Below are 19,656 nucleotides of genomic sequence, written 5' to 3'. Positions count from 1 at the left end.
GCCATTCCTCAAAATGGTCATTTGAAGAGGGCTCTAAATAGCTATTACCAAGCTCCCTCGGTAATGGCTATTCTGGCTAGTGAGAATAGAAAAAAACTTGATTGGACAAAAATATCTTTAAAAAATTTGATTGGACAAAAATATCTTTTCAAAATTTCAAAAATTATTATATAATATTAAAATTTTTCATTTCTCAAGTTTTCTTTCTCTTTACCCATCTTTTCTTCTCCTTCTCTCTCTACATTCCCTCTATCATTGACGGTGGCAACGACAACACCAGTGCCAACTGAGGGAAATGCCGATCTAGTGTTTCCTTGCCAAAACCAACCATGAGGAGCCCCAGCCACTAAAACCAACCATGGGAAGCATAGGATTTGGCACTTCCCAGTTAGATCTCATTGTCGAATCTGGCACTTCATGACCATATTTGATTGGGAAAATGCCAATTTGATGCTCCTTGACCTTATCTGGCCACAAGGAGTGCATATCGACACTCTTTTACACCAATCGACCATCAGAGATGTGGTCAGTTGATGAGAAAAAAGAAAATAAAATAAAAAAAAGAACATTAAAATGAATTTAAAAAAGTTTTAAGTTTAATTCTAAATTATAAAAAGTTATTATTTTAAATTTATAGATTAAATTAAAATTTTAATTATAAATTTGTAATATTTTAATATTTTAAAAATAAAATAAAATAATAATGTTAGTGTTTTAATTTAAATTATTAATATTTTAAATGAAATATAAATTATTAATATTGTATAAATTAAAATAAATAATCATATTAAAATTCAATAATAATTTATTAATATTTATAATAAATTATTAAAATAATAACTATTTTAATTTAAAAATTAAATATTATAATAAATAGTATTTTTATCATTTATCATTTATTCTTTAACTATTCTTAAAACTATTCCTACCAACCAAATGTTGAAATAATTTATAGTAGTAATTTTTACCTTATTCCAATGAACCAAACTATATAATAATTACTCTTCTCTTATTTTATTTTTACTTTATTTCATTTCGTAAACTTAATGTTATTTCTTCTTGGACAATGGTTTTGTGTAAACAGTAAATGATAATTGCAAAGCTCAGGTACTTTGAGGCTGAACCTAAGCCCAAATAAAGTCCAGTAGCAATGTAGGTCCAAGCTCATCTAGAAGTTTATGCCGCCTGCCGACTAACTCTTATGTCAACCATGAGTTGTCCTGCCTCTCTCTAGAAAAGTACTCAAACTTCAAATCCTGCCACACCAAGGGGAAATACAAGCATATATCCCTTCATGTTTTCCGTCTGGCAGTAGGAGATATAAGCGGGAGAGGGATGGCTGAAACAGATGATGCATCATCCTATACAATTAGCAGCAGCTTCTGGTTAAGGGGATACAGCTTATTGGCATTTACACATTTGAAGTTAATTCCAAGGACGGCTCATTTGGAAAGCAGTGTACCAAGTGAATACTGCCTACCAGGCAGAGACAGAGCTTGTATTTTGTAAGATTATGGCTGCACTCCGATTCCATTTAGCTGTGCTAACCTACATAGGACAAAACAATATACACGACTAAAATGGTAGAAGAACTACAGGTGTTCCAAAACGGCAGTCTACCAAATAAACAACTGACATCAGCCCATAATGAGTGTTGCTGACTTAGATTGGAGCATGAGAGTAGGATTGAAAATTTTAACATGCACAGAGACAGAAACATTGCGACCCTAGGACAATTTTGCTCCCTTGGCACCTCTAATGCTTTCACATACCTCCAAAACAGTTTTTTTTTTATATATATGTGTGGGGAAGGAATTCCAACCCTATTTTTTTAAAAAAAAAATCATACACCAATCGATGAACTAAATACTCGAATGCTACCTCTATAACAGTATTAATTGTGTCAAAAGAACCAAAGAAAAATACTAATATTCATCTGCAAAGGCTTTTTCAGACGTTACCTACATTTAGATAAGGTTCCTAATTCAATTCACGAAGAATACTGAAGAGAGGATGAGATAACAGAAATGATTCCATGATTTAGAATCAGCTTAGGTTTATCAGGTTGGTTTGGTACAAATAACTTGGATTTTATGGTGACATATTTACCAAATTATCATAGGTTTTAAAGAGTATGAGCACAGAAGGTGACCAATGACTTATAATCACGAACAACTAGGTGATTGAATTAAATAATCGTTTCAGCATCACAAACATGATCATGGTAATATATTGATAATAAAATGCAAAATATGCATTGCAAACAACACTATATTCTGTTTATACAGCTTTCATACAGATTAACCAGACAACAACACCCGGACACAAAGCCCTCCACAAACTTCAAATTCAAACTCAATGAAACCTTTAGTATGCGTAAACTACTAGCCTCCATTCCAATAGTATGTGGTATCCCCAACAAGTTACTTGTATATTACAAAGCCAGTGGATCCTTAACAATCTTTATACTTGATAATTGTTGTTTGCCTTGCTTCGGAGAAATTTCTGGGACATCCACAGGCAATTTTGACCATGGCACAGAGTCGACCTTGTTTGTGTTCCTCCTATGGATAATCGCTGATAAGCTCAGTAGTAAACACACAAGAGCAATCAAAGAAAGCAGAATACCAGCACTTCTTCTTGGCCAACACTTCAAAACAGACTCTGCAGGCAGCTCGCCATCAAGACTACCTACTGAATTATTCATCTTCATGATCTCCACCCCATTTAAAATAGCATCAACTGCGTATGCCATGCTATTGCTTGAAGGTCCAACACTTACACTCACAACCCCTGAATGATCAGCATCAACCACAAAATCCGCATAAATGGGAGAAGCCAACAAGTAATTTGTAACAGCCGAGGGATCAAAATCCTTATAGGCTAAATGCCCATTAACATGAACATTGAAAAACAGCAATCCAAGGGATATACTAGCAATATCACAGAAATGCATCCGAACAAGATACTTATAACCCTCAATCACCGGAAACTCCCATGTGAGGTTCATATTAGGAATAGAAGCATTCTTGCTTTGAATCAACCGAGCAGAATTATACACATTATCAGGACCAACTTCACGACTCGCCCCACCAGCTTGGTACTTAATTCTACCAGCAAAGTACACCCTAGTCGATCCTTCGGTCGATTTCATATACTCATCATCAGGCACCCAAGTTCTCCACAAAGTATCATTAAAAGGAGTAACTTTAGCACCTCCTACAGTTACCCTATGCACAACTTCAAATGCTTGTTGATTTAACCCCTCAAAAGGCTTAACTTTGTCACCGTTGACAGATTGAGCAGTTTCCAGTATCAAATCTTGAGGCGCAGATATAACTTCAATCGCATTAACAAAAGCAAATTTCGATCTTTTAGCAGGAACAAAAGTGATTTCAAGCTTTTCTGAATGAATGCAAAGCAAATATTCCATAACCTTAGGACCCACCAAATTCCCACCACTAAAATTGGTCAAAGCTACCAACCCATTAACCAAAACGTGAAATTGGGAGTCACCAAGATTCAACTTTGATGAACTGAATTGGTGAAAATGGAGACGTACCATGTGCATCCCTGGATCCTTGACATCGAAAACGTATTTCGACGGTGCCTTGAAAACCCTGGCGGTATGATAGATTTGAGGCAGACCCGGAAGAAGAGTTCCAGCACAGAGTGAGAAGGTCTCGGGTGAAGAGAGACGCTGTGAGTTAGAGGAATCAGACGAGTCAGAGATGAAACGACGATTGTCTACGGTGGAGTCCAGGGAGGCGCCAGAATTGACGAGATAATTGTCAATCGGAGAGAAAGATGAAGAGAGATCATAAAAAGTAAAGACAAAAACAAGGAAGAAGGAGAAACCAAGTCTTGTAAGTATAGTTTCCATGAGAGAAAACAGAGCTACTGATCGAAGAACATGAAGAGAATGAAGAAGAGGGGGGGGGGGGAATGGGGAGATTTTGAGCGTGTCTTGCTTTATTTGGGGTGAGGCCTAACCAAGGGGACGACTTGACTTGGGTTAGCAAATGTCGATGAGTCAAGACAGTTGTCAGGACACGAGAGATTCTACCTCCTTCATATCTTTACCGACGCGTTGTTGAAGGGTAAGAGATGTGCGTGTGGACCTCACCACCACCCCACCAGTTCTCCATTTGAAAAGACTTCACATCCTTATTCTTTTAATTTTTTTAGATTACGGTCCGTGCATGACACGCGGGTCTCTTTCTATCTGTTTTTTTCTTTCCTTTTTCTCTTTCTTTCTTATACCATCCAAGTGGGTAAATGAGAAAGCCCTTTTAGTCTTTCTTTTGTATATGTTATAGATGTCTACATTTTACTCGAACCAGACGTTTAACCCAATGGGTCAATTCTAATTTTAGGTATGCTCCATTCTGTTCATCCCTTTGTAAGTTTTGGGTTTAACTCGATCAAAAAGACAAGTAAGGTTGAGTTAAAGTTTATATGGATTTGTTTATGAATTTCTCTCTTTCTCGAGTGTAGTCCTTCATGAAGTAGAAGCACTTGGAAGAAAATGAATTGAAATGGCTTTGGGCTGAATTGTACAGCAAGAAATTTACATGCAAATCATGTGTGATGATCCTGGTAACAATTTTCTATAATCAGCTTTTCAACTCCCATTGCTATGGATAATGATCTGTAGTCTAGATTTCACTAAAAAGAAGAATTCAATCAACCATGAAGAGCAGGAAGAGTGAAACTGCTCATCGCAATTCTATGACCTCATCTTCTCCGCACTCTCCTACATCAATAACCATTGTCCCTTTCTTCTTGGTAGGCAAGACCCTGCAACAATTCCTTCTCGGAGACTGCTCAAAACCACAACAGAAATTTATCCATTTAGCAAGCGATCAAAGAGTGCTTCAAGCTATACAAAAGAATTTGCAGAAAACAAAGCATAGAAACTTACCTTGTCCCATAAATTTGGATCAGGTTTTTTGTAAACCTCCACCCTCTCGATCCGTGAAGGATCTGCCATCCTCCACTTGCATTCGGAGCTTGAAACTTGGTGCTGAACATACTCACTAGCTGTCTGGTTTGTATTCTTGTTGTGTAATGCATTAGACAAGTAATACACAAATGGCTTTTGGCAAACATTCCTGCTAAAAGGACGGGTATTGAAAGAGAAGCCAGTGTAATCCGCTCTCCTGTACCAATTCAGAAAAGTTCTAGCTGGCATTTCCATTTCTCTAACTGAAAATATGCCCCTGTATATTTGAACTGCATAGCCCCAGGAGACCGAGATGGTCCAGCTTCTGGTTTTGTCATAGCAAACGGATTGCTGCATGACTGCAGCCGAGTCCAGATTTATTGGAACCTTGAGACGTTGTAGGGCTTGGACCCTGTTCACATTGGGGAATATGGGCTGAACCACGTCTAGGTGGTGAATAGAGACCAGCGGAGCAACAGGGTGCGCTCCCAGGAGGCCCAAGAGGCTTCCATACACATCATACTGATTAAAAACCCACACTAAAGAGTTAGCTAGTGATCATTAATGAATTCATATAAGATCTGAAATTAATTCTTACTTTCTTTCAACATTTCAGGATTGGCTTATCAGTGCTGTGACTCTGAAAAGTGGACTTATGGATAGAAAGAGAGGGCCACACCTTTGAACAAATTATGGAGGTAAATGTGGCCCAAGCCTTCAAATTTGTATGTCGACAAAAAGGGCTATGGTAGTTGAGTTCGGCCACAAATATCATCAAATCTTGACAAAAATTTTGAAACCAAGATTGTTTAACACTAACAAAAAAAAAAAACCCTAACCAAGTCCCATCAATCTGTTGTCAAATGTTTGAATTCGTTCATCTACCAAATAAGTCGAAGCACATGTTTGAAGTGAACACGTGTCCATTTACAAGACATGCGTATTAATTTCTTGTCGTCCACGTGGCTAAAGAACATGGATTGGAACTTTAAGAAAACCAAAAAAGTTTTAACTAGGGCAGACAGAATATGGTAGAAAACGTTAAGGCGACAAGTGTGATGGCGTGGTCCAATGTTTCGGAGAAAGTGATTCCGAATAACATTTGCGAAACAGACGAAAATGATTGACTGCGGAATTGGCTTTGGTTTCACCGTCTTTAGACTTTGGTTTCGGAAGGGTCAATCAATGAATTCATTGGGATGGACGGTGATGCTGAAAACATGTGACCAACGGGCTTGCAAAAGCTGTAGAAAGCTGGTGCCTATCAATGCCGTGATATGCGAGATGAAGAAACCTAAGCTCAAATAGTTTAAAATTTTGAAAAGAAAAAGGAAACCCCGAGGACCCAGATGTCATGATAAACCCAAAAAAGAAGGGGTTTTTTTTTTTTCGTTTTAATCTGATCGGCTGGTCCAACTTCGAATTATAGTATTATCTACAATAACTAAAACTTTTGTTATTGGTGGGATTAGGTTTTATTTATTTATATTCCTAGATACTAGGGAATAGACCACCCCAAGTAGTGCATTAGCTAAAACAAAAACTAGATTTGAACTACTCTCTTCAAATAAACTAACAAGAGTAAAGTACTGAGAAAATCATTATTCGTTAGTGAAGTACTGAGGAAATCATTAACTTTTCCAAACCGTGTCAAGGACTCAGAAGGAAACCAATTAATCGCGGCAGTAGTAAACAAGTTGGAAGTAACAAAACGAAATCTTCAAACAATCGAATCATTCAATTTCTTGTTCCTTGTCATATAGAGGAAGTAAAGAAACAGACAAACCTGGTGAAATCCGCGTTCCTTGGTGAGAGCAACTCCGAGCTCAGCCATGCAAGCGTGAATCCGATCATCAGAACCGTATAATCGTGGATATCTCTGTATACACCTGTCTTGCATTTTTTCAAGAGCTTTAGCCAAGGGGTAACTGATGGCGAAACCTCCACCGCCATAAGCCATCCCGTAAGAAAAATTTATGTTCTGCAAATGACTCTCTGAAGAACTCCCAATGTAATAAAACTGGTTATGATCATATTTAGATAAGACTCTGACCAAATTATCAGGCACAAAAAATGTATCATCATCTCCCATAACGAACCATCTCACACCTTCCAAGCCAAGCCGTAGAGTCTCAGAAACTATACGGGATATCCTTATGGCAGAACGGTGGCCTTTTGGGTTCCTGTACTTGAACTCGGGAGTATCCCTTGAGATCTTTATTGGTGGCAAAAGATGGTCGTCATCTCCATTTTCGACGGCCTTGTCTAACCAGACGATGCCGCGCATTTCTTGGGGTTTCCACCAGAGTTTGATGTAATTTTTCCGGTGATCCCATAAGCGAGCTGAGGCTGCAATGCCGAAAACTATGTGTTGAAGGCCAGTTTTTTCCTGGGGTTTTGGTTTTGGAGATGAAACAGGTGGGATTACATCTTGGTCAATACCATGAATGGTTTTGATGATTTTGAGTTCCTGATTAGATGAGTTTGAAACATTCGAGAAGCTCAGTGTGTAGAAGATGCAGAGAATAGAGATTAGAAGGATGGAAGAAACTACTAACTTTGGGAAGGCCCATGGAATCGTAAAATGGTTTTTCATGTTTTGATCCCATAGAAAGTTTTCTTCCACCTTTGGCTTGTTTTTCATGGTTTCGATTCTGGGCTCAAGAAAGGGAAAAGGAATAAAAAAAAAAAGGTGCTAAGAAAGATTAAAAAAGACAGAGTGGAAGAAAAATTAGACCTTAGTCCTTAGATTCTGATGTTGAAGGATGTGCAAATCTAATCCTAGCTTCCTAGCTCTAAGACCCAAAGTTGATCTATGCCGTAGGAACTTAAGGAGGAAGAGGAAAGAGAGAGAGAGAGCGAAAGGGCAGAGAAATCTTGAAAGCTGGAGTAGCCAGGTTTGGCGTATAAAGAAAGTCCCTGTGGAAGCCGAAATGGCAGGGCCTTTTCAAAAGAAACCCTCATGTACAGCCCCTTACTCTTTTCTGTTTCCCCCTTTTGTTTTTTTGTTTTTTTGTTTTTTTTCATTCCTAACTTACTCTTATCAGATTAAGTTACCATCTAATAAGATATCTAAATTAGATTTCTAATTGGTTTTACTACTTGATTTGCAAGTGCTTATGAACCAAAGAAATTTTAGAAAACAAAAACCAGAAGAGTTTTGTAATGTCAAGGCAGGTTATGGAAATTTACTATGGTAATAAATATAGTAAGAGTCTTTGTTTAAAGAGAAAAATATGGAAATTTTAAGAGTAAGAGTCAATAGTGATCAAAGCTTAAAGGGTTGAGAGTTTTATTCTCTTCAAGTTCACAAAACAAAAGGCATTATGAAATTCACAACTTAGTATATTTAAAGTTGAAATGATAAAGTAGAATTTTAATAAAAAGTATATCACTTACTAAAGTTTACACATTATATAAATTTAAACTTTGTTTTTTAAATAACAAAATTATGTATTGATTATTGAACTAAATGTTCTTACGTATGATTTATATATATTGAAATTGATTTCTAAAAAATAATAATTTGTGAATTTGTCAACATTTTAAATTTTTATAAAACAAGGTCTCTATAATAATTTTTACTCCTACTAGGTTTACTATAAGATTCATTTATTGCAAACTGAAATTAAAAAAAAAAAAAAAAAACTCATGCTTGCAAAATTGCGGATTAGGATAAGGGCAAGTAGTGAAGGTAGCTGTGAGCGTTTGATGCAGTTCACGTGGATATCAATGTGATTCATCAAGCTTTGGGGTGATGGCACATTGGAATCTGACTCTTTATCTTCATTAATGTTTGGATATGGAGTTGGATGGGATTGAGCCAATATTCCGAAAAGCATTTTTCAAATTAATTTTTTTGGATAAACTTGACATTGTTGTTGATCCTTACGATTTTTATTTTTAATTAAAGTAAGAAAGTATATTTCAATTTTTAAAAATTCAAAAATAAAAAAGAGCGGGTGCTTTTGTTTCTTGTAATTGGATTTACTTTTATTTAATTTTTATTTTAAAGTTAAAGTTTTTTTTGCTTTTTCCTTTAATTAGCAAGCAAGAGAGCACATCAGGAGAAGCATTATCTACCTTTCCTATCTCGTGGCTAATGCTAGGTCATTTTCATAAAATTCTCATTATTTTTTTACATAATATTGAAAAAAATTATAAATTATTTAGAAAATTTTAAATAAATTTTATTTTGTTATAATGTTTAATTAAATTCTTACACTTTTATTTTAAATTTAGATCTTTATAATTAACGGTGAATTATTATTAATAAGAATGACACCGATCATTTTATGTCATATAATATTGATGTTAGAGGCAGAGGGTAGTGTCATGGTCTCTCAAAATTTTTAAAATTTTTTATTATATATATATATATTAATGCCCATTCCAAATTTTTTAGAATTTTTATTTATTATATATTTTAAATGGTCTCTTTCAAAATTTATGGAATTATTTATTTTATATATATTCTTCATGGTTCTCTCAAAATAATTTTTTTATTTTAATATTAATATAAATAAAAAATAATAAAATGACCTCATAAACCCTACTTAACTTTACCCTAATTTAAATTTCTTCACACCTTTGTCTCTCTCTTTCTTTTCTTTTTTTTTATTTTTGCTTTAGTCTTTTCTCTGTAACTCACCATTAAAATACATTTTATTCTTTAAAAAAAATTATGAATTCCTGAGTTTGGATAAAGAATGACGAAAACCATTCACTATCATTGTGTAAAATTAAGAAGAAGTAATTTTTTTTTATATTTTTCTTTCTATTTATATTATTTAATTATTTATATATTTAACCATTATGTAAAATCTTGTATATCGTATTTAGCTATTTTTATTTCATACATTATAGTTTTATATTTAACATTTTAAATTTAAATAGAAATAAAATAATAATATTGGATGTTGGCTACCCATTGATTAGGATTTGATCTTAAATTATTTTTTTTTATGTTAGTAGTCTAATGTGCTTGCTCTTCTTTTTGTTGTTGGGCATTTTTGTTTTCTTTGAGCAACCATCAAGTTTTTAGAGTGGTTTTTTCATGTAATTGTATAAGTTGTCAAGTGCTTTAGGAGTCTTTGGTCAATCAAATGTTTAATAAAAACACTTTTCAAAAAAGAAAATTTCAAGTTTGATTAAAGTACAGTTTTAAATAATTTTCTTATACTTGAACCATCAAACTTCAATACTTCAAATAATGAAAAAGAGTAATATGAATCAAAACGTACTAAGCTCAATCTTTAAGAAGTGGATGTTTTTCAAGTAAAATTTGATACTTATAAAACTATTGTATGTTTTTTTTTTATTTCTTTTGATTTACATGTTATATAAAATTATTGTCTATTATGAATCTTTGATTATTTCTTAAATTTAACGTATTAGTTTTAAAAAATTTTAATTCTTATACCTTTTCCATCTTTAGCCCCTCAATAAATGTTGGCTAGCTTCACCCCTGAACCCTGATTGATGTATCATGTTATCTTAATAAATAATGACATGATATGTTAATGTAGTATGATGATGCTGTCATATGACAATCTCACTTTCCCTTATGTTAAGTCAATATACCACATCAATGTAATGTTATAATAAGTATTATTTTGACTAACCATAGTCAATCAATCATTAAGAATTTATTTAATTTAAAATAAAAAAAATTCATTTAAAAAATTTTAATAATATAAAAATATTCTAAAATATTATTTATTTTTTGCATAATGCTCAAATAAATCCTTAAACTATTCAAGAATATTCAAATAAGCCTTTATTATTTTATTACGTTTAATCAAGCTTTCGTATTTTTATTTTGAGTCAAATAAACTCCTATGACAATAATTGACTAATTGTCATTAACAAAAATATTACTTATCATTTTATACCTACATGGCATATATAAAATTAATATATATGGTGAAAAATATCACATGATCATGTTATCATACTAAATTAACATGTTATGTTATCATCAATTATGATATGCAATCATTCTATATCATAATTAATTATAATATTTTAGCATACTACATTAGCATCACATGATATAAAATAACAAATGACATTTTAACTATATCAATCATTAGTTATAAGGGTTTATTTAGTTAAAAAAAAAAACTACAAAGGTTTATTCTGTTTAAAATAAAAGTACAAAAGGTTTGATTAAATGCAATAAAAGTATAAGTATTTAGAGCCTGTTTGGCCTGACTTTTTTCTTACTTAAAATCTATTATGAAGCTTTTATGAAAAATAATAGTTTTTAAAATTAAGCTAAAATTGTTTGATAAAATTTTTTTTATAAGTTATTTTCTATAAGTTATAATTTTTATTAAAATTATCATAGAAGGTATTTCTTTTTTTAAAAAGGGTAATATTGTAATTATTTTTAACAAATGAGGATATTTTTGGAACTAAAATAAAAATTTTCTTATATTTTTAAAAGAAGAGAAAAAAAAACTCCTCCTTGGAGCTTTTTTTTTTAAGCTATTTTTTAAAAAATTTTGTTCTTAAAAAAAAGTTATTTTTTTTTAAAGAGCTTCTCAAAAGATCATGTTTGGTCTGACTTTTACTTTTAAGAGATAAATAAGCTGAAAAAAACTAGGCCAAACATGCACTTATTTAAAGACTTTTTTAAAATTTTAAAATTTTTTAAATAATTAATTTTTTTTTTGTATATTATGTTTTTATTTTTTAAATTAATAAAAATATGTTTACTTATAATTTCATTCCGAGGAATTACTTGGTTTTGACAAATGGTCTATCAGCAATTGACAAGAACTGCAAGACCAAATCAAAGTGCCATTTTTTTTTCTTCTAGTGTCCAAATTCTAAACACCAATGCTGATAAGTGTAATTATTTCAACCCGACTTGTTAGCAGAGGATTGAATTTTCGTTTTCGCTTGGGTAAATGGGCAAATCAGAAAGGGGTTATATTCATACATGGGCACAGTCAAGATGCTGAGATTGTATGTGTCTTCAGTCATGATCATGACGAGGAATTATGAAAGATACTTTTCTAATCTTAATTCTTACGCTTTTTATTCTTATTATATGTCTGATTTAATTTCAAAATTTATATTTATGAATAAATTTACTTGTCCTAATTTAGTAGATATTGTTTTTAGATTTTTTTTTGGAAGGGATATTATCTTTAGATTTATTTGATAAATTTTTGTCATAACAAGGAAAAAACCTAATAAGATAAAAAATGAAGAGTCAAATAGCATTACTCAATAATTTATTTGTTTTTCTTAGTTAAAATGAGAAAGAATTCATCCTTCCAAAATAAAAAGGAAAATGGGTTTTCTTTTCTTTTTCACCGTTAGGGGTTTATTTAGACACAATAATTTTTAAAAAATCTTTAAATTATTTAAAAAATTTTAAATAAATCTTTTATCTTTTACCCAATTCAATCAAATCTTTGTATGTTTATTTAAAATCTTTATATCTTATTCTAGATCAAATAGATTGGTTGACTAATTGTGTTGATAAAAATATCGCATATTATTTTATATTAAGTGGTGCTGGCATAATATATTAACAATTATATTAAATGATAATATGATATAATGACATAATCTCGTGATATTTGTACTCACCATATTAATGTCACATCAACATTATATAGATATAAAATAAATAAATGATATTTTGATTTATAACAATTAGTTAATCTTTGGATATAAGACTTATTTTGTTCAAAATAAAAATATGAGAATTAGATTAAATAAAAATTAATTTGTATTTTCTTAAATAATTTAGAAATCTTTTAAAAATTATGATTTTTTTATATTTATTTCATGCTTCAGTTTTTACATTTTAACACTAATTTGGAACTGGGAAGCAAGCTTTCTTCCACTTCTTTCTTGTGATTCACTTTAACGAGACACTATGATTATTTGAACACAAAATGAATTCTTTAATTCAAATAGCTAGAGAATAAGAAAAGAGAATAATAGTGTTACATGAGATTCGGAATGATAAATGGAACTATGATTTTCTTTAATTCTTTAATTCAATGGAACTTTTAACCTTTTAAAGTAAAATTTTCTCTGTATGAATTCTTGGTTTCTTTTGTATAAGGGAATTGAAAGTAAGTATGTGTTTTGCAATGACTCGATTATTTAGTTTATTATTTGGTACATGATTTTTCACTTAAAGAGTAAGATTTAAATTATCATTTCTTAAATAAAAAAAGATATTTTATCATATAGGTATGGACTAAATTGATGTTGGTTTCGAATTGCAACATATTTCTTGATGGTCAATAGTTGATTTTTTAATATAGGTCATTATCAAGTTCACTAATTAAAGATGTTTAAATTTATGTTTGATTATGCACAAAGATTGTGGGTTAAAGTTCTCAACTTATTAGTTAAAATTGGTCACTTTCTCTAAAAAAACTAGGATACGGATTTTACTCTTTTTTGGTATATAATTAATAGTTTTTTAATATTCTCGGTTTTTTGAAATATTTGTTTAATATTTATATATATTGATAATATATTAAGTATGAATTTAATTTTTTTAATTATTACTAATTAAGTTAGAAAATAACTAAAATCTTAATAATTATGGTAACATAAAATAAATAAAATCAAAGATTATTAACGTGGATATATGTCTTTTTGGCATCATCCACCATAATAAATAGTTAAAGAGGAAACAAGACTCGATATTCTCTCTTTAAAAAATTAATTTGACGGAGTGTATGATGTTCATATTTATAAATTTATCAAGACTTCTTTATTTGCTCGACATTATTTTTCATCAAATTTAATAATGCTTTTATTGTGGTTAATCATTGTGTCTGTTTTCTTTAGAATAACTTGCCATGGGTTGTTTTACTTTAATAACACCTTGTCATGGAAATATTATCTTTTCTTCAAAAACTAATACAATAAAACTTGCAAGCACTTACGTTTATAAGTTTTTTAAAATTATTTTACTTACTGAATGTAAGATCGAAAATCTCACTTTTGGGTGATGGCCCAATTAAAAATGAACTCTCTCAACCGTTGGATCGTCCTACGTAGTCCATCACAGCATCGGATGAACATAAACCAATTTGTACGGAAACGAGAATGTACCAATGTTACTGCATAGTCTCTGTCAAGTCTCCGTAGTTCTTCTTTGCCGAGCAAACGAAAAATCCCAGCGCACCTTCATTTTCCTTTTATAATTTTATTCAAACATTTATTCAAAAGCTCCACTAGCCTGAAAAATCAACCGTTACAGGTTAGTAAGTAACTTGGTATAACTTTATCAGTTTATTAATTTTTTTTTTTAAAAATAATTCCAAAACAATCTTATGTTGCTGAGAAATTGCTAGAAAACTGACCCAATGACTAGAAATTTCGAGTGAATTTCTGACCTTCAGGACGGTATGCATCTGAGTTTGAATTATTTATCACCTAAAACCAACGGACAGAAACCGTTAGATTTAACTTTTATTGCTCCACATTTTTTTTCCTTTTCACTTTCTTGGCATCCAAACAGAGGTTTAGGGTTAATGCATACTTCTCTTATTACCATGTTTTTAACTGTGTCTAATTTATTCCAATGTTCAAATTCTTGTCAAATATCTGATCGTGATATTGCCATTGACTTTTTTTTCTTTGAGTTTAGCTTTTATTGTGGCATCAATAAGGGATAATCATTGGTTGAAAATTTCCTATTTGCAGATTGAGAATTGTTTCTGGTTTCAGTTGGCCACTCAAAATTTTATAGATATTCACTTTTTGGACTATGTGAGTACCCCTCATCTGCTTAGTTGCTATAATGGCTGGAATTAGGCTTTCAAGACTGAGGTCACTGTCTAATTCCTTATATCCCTCTTCACAACCACCATTATTGCCACTATACAATTCCTATATGAAACTTACAAGAAATGTTGATCAAAACTATGTCAGATCATCTTATGCCTATGTAGATAGCATTTATAACAAAAGAGAATCACAATCTGCTGCAAAGTTTGCGAATACCCATATTAAAGTTGTGGTGTCTGATCCTTTGGCTCATAAATGTTTCCACAAAATCAATCCCATGGCTGCATCATCCTTGAATTCATCGACTTTGCGTTACCAGAGTGTGTTCCCCTTTGTTTTGATAAGCCCAGTATTGAGAAATCAGTCACATTCGTTGTCTTTCAGTAGCAAGACTGATAAATCTGTGGAATCTGAAGTTTCAGCTTCTTCGGTTGGAGGGGAAGTAGATGTTAGCAACAGTGGTGTTATTGGCAGTGATTGGGTTGATAAAGTCAAAGAAGCTTGGCATAATGCTGTGGATGCAGTAGGTTATACTGGGCAAAAGGCTAAAGAAGCCTCTAATGAACTGAAGCCTCATGTTGAACAGTTGCTTGATTCCCATCCGTATCTTAAAGATGTGGTTGTTCCGGTTGGTTTCACTTTGACTGGTACCATATTGGCTTGGGTGGTCATGCCCAGGCTTTTAAGAAGATTTCACAAGTATGCAATGCAAACTTCAGTCCTGCCATCTGGAAGCTTACTTGGGGATCAAGTTCCATATGAGAAAAGCTTCTGGGGAGCTTTGGAGGATCCAGTGAGATATCTAATTACCTTCATGGCATTCTCTCAAATGTTAGTGGTTCTAATTTTCAATATTTAACTCTTTCTCATCCTTCGATTCACATGTTTCTGCATTATTTTTTTGTCAATGTATAACGAGTGAAAGGTACATTGACTTGCAGCGGCATGATGGTTGCACCAAGTACTATTGCTTCACAATACGTTGCACAGGCATGGAGGGGAGCAGCTATCCTTTCATTTGTCTGGTTTTTGCATCGTTGGAAAACAAATGTACTTGATCGTGCACTGGCTGCTCAGAATTTAGCAGGGACTGATCGGGAAAAGTTGTTAACTATGGACAAAGTTTCATCTGTTGGTCTATTTGTTATTGGGGTAATGGCTTTAGCAGAGGCATGTGGGGTAGCTGTGCAATCTATTCTGACAGTTGGTGGCATAGGTGGTGGGTGTTTTCTGCTAAATGAATGTTCTCTTCTGTTTAAGTTCGTTTATGATAATTGGATCTAATTGTGCAAGGGAATCTTAAAATTAAGTGTTGCTAATGTAGATAACATTTTCAAATTTATTTTGATGGTAATAGGTATCTTGGCATGGCTCAGTAGGTTTGAATTTAAAGTAGCATATGCTTGCTTTTCTTGTAGTTCTTTTATCATATACTTTTGGCTTTATATTTCCATCTTTCATTCTTGTGTGCCCGAACAGGCGTATGTTTTTGTCTGCATGTTTTTAAACGTTTTGCTTGGTCTTCACTTATAGCAGAGGGCTATATTGTTGGTGATGTGTATTCTGATAAGTACAATTTACCATGAATATATGTCTATAACACTATATTCATTAACCTTTCTATATCTGCTGTACATGTGCTTTAACATGCTTGTACAGTTTATTTAAAGACGGATTTTTTCACGGTTGGTTAAAATTTATAGTATAAATCATAAGTGCTCTTATATCTCAAATAGGACATTGCTTTTAGTATTTTCTATTAGTGATCTTTATCTTAGAATGATTTTGAAGATTATGCAATGACTTGCAAATGCTGTTTTTATGTGTTTTATTGCCAAATGAAAAGATGCCTAATTGCTATTTCTTAAAAGTTCATATTGTAGATATAATATGCATTACTTGTTTATTGTCTTTGAAATAATCATATAACCGATTCAACCTCCTCATAGGAGTGGCCACCGCTTTTGCTGCCAGGGACATTCTTGGAAATGTGCTCAGTGGATTGTCTATGCAGTTTTCCAAACCTTTTTCATTGGGTGATACAATAAAGGTAACACGTAACTGAGCAAATGTTAAGGTAACACGTAACTGAGCAAATGTTTTTCTTTCCATGCAGGAAAGATTTTCTTTCTGTCCAATGCTTATCAGTCCAATAAGCTTTTTCATATTTATAGTCCACAGTGAGAAAAGGAATTGTTTTCTTTATTTCCTAAATGCTGTTTCAGCTGCAGTTTAGGGTTCACCCTAGGATGTCAAGAATTAAGCTGTTATAGATGTGCATATGAATTATTTGTTGTGGATTATTGAATTGAAATACTTATTATTTATTATTCTTGCTGGTTAATATTTTGTTTTCTGCTTTGATGAATCAATCACTCATCATCTTTCAGGTAGCACCAACTTGGTCTTAAAGCCTGGTATTTGCTTATGATTTCTGTTCATTGCACTCTGTCCCTCCTAATTCCACTATTGACCGACTCTTCAGTTATTTCCCTGAAGTTAATTGTTATATACGTCTTTATATATGAGGGTATATTGGTAATCCTGACCTTTGTGGTGATGTCCAGTTTTTAGTTCCATCCTACTGGAAACTGTGACCGTGTAACCTAAATGCCATTTATTTTATTCCATCATAAAGGTTATTTTACCTGTAAAACCTTGTGGTTTTAACAAGGTTAGGTTTGTTCTTTCATTTCCTTGCTTTTCTGCATGAATTGACAATAAAATTTTCTTACTGCAGGCAGGATCTATAGAAGGTCAAGTGGTGGACATGGGACTCACAAGCACAACATTACTTAACTCTGAGAAATTTCCAGTTTTGGTTCCAAACTCACTCTTTTCCAGTCAGGTTGGTTTTTTTTTTCTTTTTCTTCCTTTTGCTAGAAAGAGAAGAATTATTTTCACTGTTCATCGAGTCTACTGAGAGTATGCTCATTTGCTTATTTATACATTGTACACTTGTCATACTCAAAACCATCATTCTTGGTAATCTTTGTTTACCATGAAAATTTTTAGGTTATTATGAACAAGTCACGTGCTCAATGGCGTGCCGTGGTGACCAAAGTTCCCTTGCAAATTGAAGATCTGGACAAGATTCCCCAGATATCCAATGACATCAAGGGCATGCTAAAATCAAACTCAAAAGTTTTCTTGGGAAAGGAGGCCCCTTACTGTTTCCTGTCTCATATAGAAAGTTCTTATGCAGAACTGACCATTGGATGCAATCTCAGACACATGGTAATCTCTCATCCTCGATTCCTTTTTTCTGATGTGTCTTCTATGGGCTAGGTAACATTGTTATTTGATCAGTTGCCCAGGGTTTTTTTTGTTGGGAGAGCGGGAATTCAAACCCTGCTTTCTAAGCAGGGGATTGTGCCCCAACTAATGAGCCAAATCTCGGATCTTAAGTGTTTCTGATTTTCTGAATTTCATATTAAAGATATTAAAACTTAATGCCACTGTTTAAAACAGATGTGCAACTGTGGTTTGCATAGCTGCACTGATAAGTTTAAAAGACCGCATCAAACCCTTGATTTATTGATATTGTTTTCCTCTCCTGGGATTTTGTTCTGAAAGCTGGATGCTTGGCTGTGGCTTCTTTTCAAAATTTATCATTTTAAGCCTGACAATTGTTTTTCTTTCTCATTTTACTGATATCCACATTAATGTACGATATGCAATTATAGAGCAAAGATGAATTATACTCCACACAACAAGATATTCTTCTGCAGTCCGTCCAGATTATTAAGAAGCATGGTGCTACATTGGGCAATACATTCCAAGGTACAGCCAGTCAGTGATGCAGCAAATGGAGAATGATATCTTTTAAAGAGGCTGAGATTTACATATCTTAGTCCTTACAACTTGAACATTTCTAGAGATATAAGTCAACACAATATCAGTAGGAACATGTTCAGTTTACAATGACCTTGTGCTTTTGTGTTGATGGGGAAGAGTTGTCATTACATGAATTTGTGAAGAAATGGTTATGATGTGGTAAAGGTATTGGCTCAGCTGACCAATGGAGTGGGTTCTGATTCCATTTGTTGCAAACACAAAGGATTTTTCTTTGCAATTGTTTTGCCTTTTTTTTTAAATGAAAAATTTTAGAAATCTGTCCATGTCGCCAGCCATTGGCTGGAGAAAACACTGCAACTGCTGTATATTTTAAGATTTTTAGCAATTACAAAAGCTTTGTGCCGATTTCGAAAATCCAATAAATCATTATCACTAATTGTTCACTTAGTCAAAATTCTATTCATCGTTTTATATTAGGTGACATTGATGTAAGTGGTAAAAAAATATTATATGAATATGTCATCATGTCAAATCAACTTATTACATAAATCATTTTTTATAATATATTAGTATGTCACGGATATAAAATAAAAGTGATATTTTAATTAAATAAATTATTAATTATAAAAATTTATGACTCAAAATAAAAATTTAAAACTTAATTAAATGTAATAAAAGAATTAAAATTTATTTGAATTTTTCAAAATAATTTAATTTTTTGAAAAAATATTATGCAATGTAAACGAATTGACAATTTCTTGTCCTCCAATATTTCACTCTTCGCCCCCACTCACCACCAAAAGTAGGTGAGATGAGGGAAGGAGATTAGCAGGATCTATAGTTTGTGCCAGTAAATGGGCAACCATGCTTGTCTAATGTATTCGGCGAAGTTTATTTCATGCAATTGGAGCCATGCAAGAAAATGCTAACAACATGGGACAGTTTTGACAAAAAGTTTAAAAGAGTATACTAGTGAAAATCATGATTGTAAAATTTAAAGTTTACAATTATGTAAGAATAATAAAATAAAATGTTTATAATATTGTAACGATTGTGCCAAAAAACAATTAAATAGTAATATTGATTGGTAAGGCATCAAAAGTTAAATATTCAGTAGGCATTTGAAAGACAGAAGG

General features: G+C 32.4%; 2 protein-coding genes across 4 annotated transcripts; one reads left to right on the top strand and one right to left on the bottom strand.

Annotated features, from left to right (window-relative positions):
• LOC18614099 lies at positions 2,200-7,882 on the bottom strand. 2 transcript variants are annotated; one of them, XM_018128302.1, is made up of 3 exons: positions 6,732-7,845; positions 4,925-5,467; positions 2,200-3,400 (listed from the first exon to the last, which is right to left on the bottom strand). In XM_018128302.1, the coding sequence occupies exons 1-3, from the start codon at positions 7,587-7,589 to the stop codon at positions 2,435-2,437; spliced, it is 2,367 nt and encodes a 788-aa protein (XP_017983791.1). In that variant the 5' UTR covers positions 7,590-7,845; the 3' UTR covers positions 2,200-2,434. The 2 variants fall into 2 exon arrangements, with proteins under 2 accessions (XP_017983791.1, XP_007051739.2); XM_007051677.2 differs by lacking the exon at positions 2,200-3,400 and adding an exon at positions 4,517-4,823 and having other exon boundaries at positions 6,732-7,882.
• On the top strand, positions 14,069-18,922 carry LOC18614098 (mechanosensitive ion channel protein 1, mitochondrial). Of its 2 annotated transcripts, none has more exons than XM_007051674.2 (7): positions 14,069-14,192; positions 14,639-15,553; positions 15,664-15,941; positions 16,672-16,772; positions 17,463-17,570; positions 17,738-17,959; positions 18,409-18,922. In XM_007051674.2, exons 2-7 carry the CDS (start codon positions 14,736-14,738, stop codon positions 18,520-18,522), a joined length of 1,641 nt encoding a protein of 546 aa, XP_007051736.2. In that variant the 5' UTR covers positions 14,069-14,192; positions 14,639-14,735; the 3' UTR covers positions 18,523-18,922. The 2 variants fall into 2 exon arrangements, with proteins under 2 accessions (XP_007051736.2, XP_007051737.2); XM_007051675.2 differs by lacking the exon at positions 14,069-14,192 and adding an exon at positions 14,272-14,338.

The sequence above is a fragment of the Theobroma cacao genome, chromosome 1, assembly GCF_000208745.1.
Source record: "Theobroma cacao cultivar B97-61/B2 chromosome 1, Criollo_cocoa_genome_V2, whole genome shotgun sequence".
NCBI lineage: Eukaryota > Viridiplantae > Streptophyta > Magnoliopsida > Malvales > Malvaceae > Theobroma > Theobroma cacao.
Note: the sequence above shows the minus strand (reverse complement) of the source record. Positions and strands in the feature narration are given on the sequence as shown.